Source organism: Rana temporaria, chromosome 11 (assembly GCF_905171775.1).
Source record: "Rana temporaria chromosome 11, aRanTem1.1, whole genome shotgun sequence".
Taxonomy (NCBI): domain Eukaryota; kingdom Metazoa; phylum Chordata; class Amphibia; order Anura; family Ranidae; genus Rana; species Rana temporaria.
The window spans coordinates 4815458-4823510 of NC_053499.1; the positions used below are offsets into that span (position 1 = coordinate 4815458).

An 8053-nucleotide genomic window follows, 5' to 3' on the forward strand; every position below is an offset into this window, starting at 1 on the left:
CTATGTTCGGATGGGGCTCTGTAGTTTGGAGATCCCACAGAGTGGGATGGGACCTCCAACCCTGTGTCCAGGTCTTATGGATAGCCAGCAGGTTGTGTGCCCAGGTGCCCACAGCCCATATAACGAGGGGCTGGTAACAGCAGAGAGTGGAGGAAGGTGGAGTGTGAGCAGCTTGTTATTGCTGGTGAAAGACAGACCCCCTGTAAGGAAATCTGTCCACCCTGTGTGAGACTACATCCCTGGTGAGGGGGGACTTTGTGTCTGACGAACTGGGAACGTTGGGATAGCTACAAGGGCCTGTGAGACCAGAGAAGGGTCTGGGAGGCTGGGAGAGCCGAGGCAACTAGTCAGTCCAAGGAGGCTGAAGGAAGTCCTGAAGTCTGGGGGACAGTGAGCAAACCCAGGGGCTGGAGAATCCTGTTGAGACCAGGAGTAGGCTGGTGTAGCCGGGAACTGCAAGGCAAAGTAAGCCTAGGAGCCAGGAGGCTTGGCATTTTCTGAATTTACTGGAGTAGAACCCTTGTGTGGGAAATCCCCTCTATAAACTTTTATTTTTGTTCCTTTTAATAAAAATGGGCTGCCAGGGCCTCAAGCCTGATAACTGACTGCTGTGGACTCACTACATGAAAACGCATCTACCACTGAGCTAAACACCCCAATGTCACAACATATACAGGTAGTGCTTCTTGCTATATCAATAAAAGTCTTCATTGTACTTATTTATTTCATCATATCACAGTGTTTCTGCTCCAATCCTTATCACCAGCTCTGTGTTTCGCCACCATCCAAGCAAGCCCCTTACCTCTATGTTCGACCCCACTGTAAAGTAAGGTCTAAATGTGCCTATCCCTTTAAATTGAGCCATCGAACCTCCTCCAGCAATCTCAGCTCAGAAACCAAAATAGCTGTCAGCTTCCTGTTCCACCTGTGCATGGTGACGTCACGTCAATGACGCGTTTCGTCACCCAACCGTGATGAGCTTTGCAGGCTGCAGGGTGGTTGCAGCATGGCGCTACTCACTTAAAGGGATTGTGTTCAGCAATGGTACTGTCTGTTGGATGTGGCAGGGGGTATCATTTTGACCATGGCTAGTAGACAAGAGAGTAGTCGGGAACAGTCCAAGTGGTCCTGGTTTTCTTTGCTAAAAAAATGGCATTAGGTCATGGCCCTCAGGATTGCACCACCAAAGATGGTGGCTGGAACCAAAAGGCTACTGTGCGATGGTTAGGTTAGACAAGGGTTGAGGCAGTCAGTAGACAAGAGGGTAGTCAGTTCCAGGCAGAGATTGAAGTAGGTGGCAAGTGAGAGAGAAGTCAGGTCCAGGAAAAGATCAAGGTAGCTGGCAGAAAGTAGTCAGGTCAATCTAGATTGGCAACAGACAGGCACCTAACAGCCAAATAGTTTAGCACTTTAGCCCTAGGGTAGCTGGCTTTAAGACACAGCACCAGCCGCTTCAAATGCTTTTTCCTAATTATCCTTCTGGTCCAAAGACAAGCTCAGGAATCTCTGGAAGTCAAGGAGGAATCGGAGGTCCTAGGATTCCTGGAAATCCTAGCAGACTCAACCGCAATCCATGTGAATAGTGGAGTTCCTTGGAATCCTTGAAATCCTGGAAGACCCGGGTTGGATCCTCTAAGCACTGGAGGTCCTATAAGTCCTGGAAATCCTAGAAGACCTGGCAGGGAACCTATGAATACTGGAAGCCTTAGGAATCCTGGAAATTTTGCAAGACTTGGCAAGGAACCTGTAAGTACTGGAGGTTCTAGAAGTCCTGGAAATCCTGGTAGACCTGGCAGGGAACCTGTGTGTACTGGAGGCCCTAGGAATCCTGGAAATTCTAGAAGACCCGGCAAAGAACCTGTAAGTACTGGAGGTTGTAGAAGTCCTGGAAATCCTGGAAGACCCAACAGTGAACATGTGAGTACTGGAAACCCTAGGAATCCTGGGAAACCTGACAATAAACCTGAGTGGCAGCATAGGTGACAGTTGGAGTGGGCGCTAAAACCATGGCCCTAAAGGGGCAGCATAGTGGTGGAATTTGGGGGGGGGGGGCGTTAAAACCATGGTCCTGAGCAAAAGCATAGGTGGCAGTTGGGGGAGGGAGCTCCAAAACTGCAGCTTATTTTCCACCCTCTGGCTTCATGTCTAAAATGAGCCTTAAGGCCCCATTCACAACTGAGCGTTTAGTAAATTGTTAATGGCACCCCAAACAAAGCAAGCAGATGCACGTTTTTACATGCAGAAAAAGACTAAAAAAAAACGGGTCAAAAGGCGCAGTTGTGCAAAAAGCTACATGAGCTACTTTATGGCCGGGATCACACCTATGCGAATTGGATGAAGGTTTCCCCGCATCCAATTCGCATAACAGGCAAGTGTGACCGTTCCTCAATGGAGTCGGTTCACCGATGTCTGGGGTGGCCGCAGTCCGGTTTGAAAACGAGTCCAGTGCGTGTTTTGTGTCCGGTTCAGGTTTGAATTCAGGCAAAAATTCTGACCTGAATCGCACGTGAACCGATGAACAGACATGCATCGGACCCCAGGCACGTACCCGTGGCCGCACTTATGTGAACCCGGCCTAAATCGTTTGTTGCATGTAGGGCAGCCCGTTAAAAACAAATGGGCCGCCCTATGCACATAGCATGAGAACACGTACAAAAAAACGCTGTGCGATTTGCCCGCATTCTCAATAGACTTCGGTGTGAATGCAGCCTAAGAGCGCTTCCTTTTTGAGGCATTAAAGACATCTGAAGACACTTTATGACTCGCACACATTGTATTTTTTCCCGGTAAACCTCTTTCTTCTATCTCTCAGCCACATTTGGGTAGACGTGGAAAGGTCGCGAAAACAACCAGTAAAAAATGACTTTTCTGCATGTTTTTGCTCGGCTGTTTTCATGCTGGGAAAGATTTCATTATCTCCGCGGTGGAAAGTGTCGGGTCACACAATATTTAGAGGATGTTTAATGTACTGCTGGAGCTGAGATTTGTTTTCTGCTGTTTCTGAAAGATCTGAGATGTTAAGAAGTTGGAAATGTGGCTAAAAGAAAACAGCTGAATCCCGAGACGCATCTGCATGTAGAACAACTAAGAAGCAAATTAATAATAAAATAAAAACAATAGAATCCAGAGAGGTCTGGGAAGGTTTTTTTTTTTATCCAGGTCATGGTGGTGAGTAGCCTGGTAGAGTAACTTGGTACATGCAGTGCAGTATAATGAGGGATGCACTGACCTGCACATTGGGGAGGCTAGACAACCTCCCAACGTAGAAGGGCCAATTCTACAGGTCAAGACAGTTCTCACAGTCCCTTAAGGAAAAGGAACATTCCTTTGAGAACAGTGAAGAGCACATTTTGGACAGAGAGGACAAATGGTTCACATGAGGACATCTACATCCAACTAGAACAAAAGAGGTCATATTGGAACAACCATCCCTGAACAGGAGGTGTAGGCCTTCAACACCATCTTTTTTCCATATATAATGCCATTTTACCCCAGTCATTTGATAACAATTTAAACCGCCAGCCGAATAAATCGAAGGATTTACATTTATGAAGTCTTTATAACACCAGGGATGGGTGAACCAGAATACGGTGGTTCCACATCGTTCACATCTCTCATACTTTTCTTGTGTTGTGTTGACCCCTTGGTCAGGTGGCATGGGTTCACCCAAGGCATTGAGTCCAAGTGGCAGTTGGTTTTCCCCTGAGCTCCTCATGGTGGAGCTGGGCCAAAAACCCAAGTGGTCCTGGTTTTCTTTTCTAAAAAAAAATGGCATTAGGTCATGGTCCTCAGGATTGCACCACCAAAGGGGGTGGCTGGAACCAAAAGGCCACTGTTCCTAAAGTCCCTTAAGAAAAAGGAACATTCCTTTGAGAACAGTAAAGCGCACATTTTGGACAGAGAGGACAAATTGTCCACAAGAGGCCATCTACATCCAACTAGAACTAAAGAGGTCATCTAGGTCATATTGGAACAACCATCCCAGAAGGTGTAGGCCTTCAACACCATCTTGTTTCCATATATAATGCCATTTTACCCCAGTCATTTGATAACAATTTAAACCGTTAGCCGGCATTAAAGTAGGATAGGGGTTAATCCGCGCTTAGGATCTGACCAGGCTAGTAAAATGACAGTAGATACTGGACAGATGTCTAATCAAATCCGGGAAAACCGATAAAAAAATTTAATCAAAATAATCAGAATAATTAAAATAATCAATAATCAATAATCAGGCTGCAGCCCCCCAAAAACAAATCCCCATAGGAGATAGTAAAAGAATAGATGAACGTATGGAGGGGTGGTGGCGCTGCCCTACCTGCAACTGGGCACAACAATAATTGTGAACAGTAACCCAAATGGGTGTGAGGTAACGTGTAGTGGTCAGTACAGTAAGTGAAAACAGACCTGTATTCCGACAAAATATTAAGGTGAAAAATACAATATTAAGTAAAATGCCCCACCACATATATATATGTTATGGGGTGAAGGTATGTAAAATTATCACTAGTAGGCTAGGAGCTAGCCTGTGAAGGTTCCACTGTGCTATAAATATAAATAAATAATACTAATAAAATACATAAGAATTATACATGTGACAAAAAGGATGATCATGTAACAAAAAAGCAAAATTGTGGTACTTGTAATAGTCCAATAGTGTGCATATATAGTACAGAAAAATATAGTCCAGCAATATGTATGCGGTGAAAAAACTTATTGCAACAATAATATGAAAAAGGCCATCCAGGGAGTGATAAAGTCCGTGCTGTTATAGGTGCACCTGTGAAGGTGAGTGCTCAGGTATACAGTAGTGGAACTTGCACGCAGTGGTCACGGTGCTCCCCCTTATGGGTCCCCACTTACCAGAGGCACTAACCCCTGCAGGGGTAAAGTGCAAGTAGTCAGCCTCGGACGGCTCAGTGATCTCCCGTAGTTCCTCAGTTATGCTTGGGACCTCCTAGATGTAATAGTGATGTTTTATCCGGATCCAAGGTGAGTAGTTGTTTTTAAAAGCCAGCAGCCCTCCGGAGAAAAAAACACACTGACATAGCGTGGTATGTTGGAATAGGTGCTTGGTTTATTAGCACTCACAAAGGCATGCAGGGTACATCAAAAATATAATAAAAAATAATAAAAAATATGAACATAAGAATACGTTTAGAGCGGGGGTGGTTGCTCTAAGGGATAAAAGTTTTAAGTTTTATTTTTTTTTTTATTATTTTTTATTATATTTTTGATGTACCCTGCATGCCTTTGTGAGTGCTAATAAACCAAGCACCTATTCCAACATACCACGCTATGTCAGTGTGTTTTTTTCTCCGGAGGGCTGCTGGCTTTTAAAAACAACTACTCACCTTGGATCCGGATAAAACATCACTATTACATCTAGGAGGTCCCAAGCATAACTGAGGAACTACGGGAGATCACTGAGCCGTCCGAGGCTGACTACTTGCACTTTACCCCTGCAGGGGTTAGTGCCTCTGGTAAGTGGGGACCCATAAGGGGGAGCACCGTGACCACTGCGTGCAAGTTCCACTACTGTATACCTGAGCACTCACCTTCACAGGTGCACCTATAGCAGCACGGACTTTATCACTCCCTGGATGGCCTTTTTCATATTATTGTTGCAATAAGTTTTTTCACCGCATACATATTGCTGGACTATATTTTTCTGTACTATATATGCACACTATTGGACTATTACAAGTACCACAATTTTGCTTTTTTGTTACATGATCATCCTTTTTGTCACATGTATAATTCTTATGTATTTTATTAGTATTATTTATTTATATTTATAGCACAGTGGAACCTTCACAGGCTAGCTCCTAGCCTACTAGTGATAATTTTACATACCTTCACCCCATAACATATATATATGTGGTGGGGCATTTTACTTAATATTGTATTTTTCACCTTAATATTTTGTCGGAATACAGGTCTGTTTTCACTTACTGTACTGACCACTACACGTTACCTCACACCCATTTGGGTTACTGTTCACAATTATTGTTGTGCCCAGTTGCAGGTAGGGCAGCGCCACCACCCCTCCATACGTTCATCTATTCCGTTAGCCGGCATTGCCTCAAAGGATTAACATTTATGAAGTCTTTATAACACCAAGGATGGGTGAACCAATAAGGTGGTTCCACATCATTCACATCTCCCATACTTTTCTTAGACAATATTGTGTTGGCCCCTTGGTCAGGTGGCATGGGTTCACCCAAGGCATTGAGTCCAAGTGGCAGTTGGTTTTCCCCTGAGCTTCTCATGGTGGAGCTGGGCCAGAAACCCAAGTGGTCCTGTTTTTTTTTCTAAAAAAAATGGTATTAGGTCATGGTCCTCAGGATTGCACCACCAAAGGGGTTGGCTGGAACCAAAAGGCCACTATTCCTAAAGTCCCTTAAGGAAAAGGAACATTCCTTTGAGAACAGTAAATAGCACATTTTGGACAGAGAGGACAAATGGTTCACAAGAGGCCATCTACATCCAACTAGAACAAAAGAGGTCATATTGGAACAACCATCCCAGAAGGTGTAGGCCTTCAACACCATCTTTTTAAGGGTGTGGCTGGAACCAAAAAGCCACCGTGTGGTGGTTAGGTTAGACAAGGGTTGAGGCAGTCAGTAAACAAGAGAGTAGTCAGGTCCAGGCAGAGATTGAAGTAGGTGGCAGGTGAGAGAGAAGTCAGGTCCAGGCAAAGGTCAAGGCAGCTGGCTGAAAGTAGTCAGGTAAATCTAGATTGGCAACACACAGCGACCTTACAGCTAAATAGTATAGCACTTTAGCCCTAGGGTAGCTGGCTATAAGACACAGCACCAGCCACTTCAAATGCTTTTTCCTAATTATCCTTCTGGTCCGAGGACAATCTCAGCATCGTTTCAGAAAAACTCTGGAAGTCCTGGAGGAAGTGGAGGTCCTAGTATTCCTGGAAATTCTAGCAGACCCAGCAGTAATCCCATGTATAGTGGAGGTCCTCGGAATCCTAGAAATTCCCGAAGACCCAAACAGCAATCTGTAAGCACTGTAAGTCCTGTAAGTCCTGGAAATCCTAGAAGACCCGGCAGGGAACCTATGAGTGCTGGCAGCCCTAGGAATCCTGGAAATTTTGGAAGACTCTGCAAGGAACCTGTAAGTACTGGAGGTTCCAGAAGTCCTGGAAATCCTGGTAGATCTGGCAGGGAACCTGTGTGTACTGGAAGCCCAAGGAATCCTGGAAATCCTAGAAGACCCAGGAAAGAACCTGTAAGTACTGGAGGTTATAGAAGTCCTGGAAATCCTGGTAGGCCCAACAGTGAACCTGTGAGTACTGAAGACCCTAGGAATCCTGGAAGACCTGGAAGGAACATTGTGAGTACTGTAAAAGACAATCATTATTTGCATTGACACATTCCATGGAGATTGGATTAAGGTATCTGTAGTATCTTCCTGTCATTCATTAGAACTAAAGAACTGCACATTGGACTAAGTACTGACCCAAAGTGTGAAACGCGTTGACTGCTATCCCCATTTTTTTGTTGCGTTTTTGTAGAGCATTTTCTGTTCTGATTTTACAATAAAGGCAACCGAAAGGTCTATTGGAGTGTGGCTGTCCATTTTTCCTAGCCTCTATCACTGATAGGCTGAGTCGGGTGCCGGTCCAGGCTCAGGAAGGATCTGTGACATCACCCGGGAGCACGCTTCAGCCCGCTGTCTGCTGATAAGGACCAAGGAGAATGGGATTTATTGTTGTGGCACCTCAAAAATCCTATTCTCATTGGTTCTTGGTGTATATTGTTTAGATATTCAGCAAACGTATTTCTGTCTGCTTATAAGGCCTCGTACACACGACCGAACATGTCTGCTGAAACTGGTCCGCGGCCGACCGGACAATTTTCCGGCGGATCGGACAGGTTTCCAGCGGACAAATGTTTCTTAGCATGGTAAGAAACATGTCCGCTGGAAGCCTGTCCGTCGGACATGTTCGGTCGTCTGTACGACTCACCGGACATGTCTGCTCGGCCGAAAGCCCTCGCATGCGTCGAAGTGATTCGACGCATGCGTGGAAGCATTGACC

The 8053-nt window shown here is 45.2% G+C and overlaps 1 protein-coding gene across 1 annotated transcript; it reads left to right on the plus strand.

The window, feature by feature from the left end:
- Positions 1-6828: 6828 nt before the first annotated feature.
- Positions 6829-7383, plus strand: LOC120917417 (acidic proline-rich protein PRP25-like). Its single transcript, XM_040328693.1, has one exon. The coding sequence runs from the start codon at positions 6829-6831 to the stop codon at positions 7381-7383; it is 555 nt and encodes a 184-aa protein (XP_040184627.1).
- Positions 7384-8053: the final 670 nt, after the last annotated feature.

Bases quoted from the DNA above. Each gene is read 5' to 3' on its own strand.
- LOC120917417 (XM_040328693.1), top strand. From the start codon at position 6,829: ATGCTTTTTCCTAATTATCCTTCTGGTCCGAGGACAATCTCAGCATCG.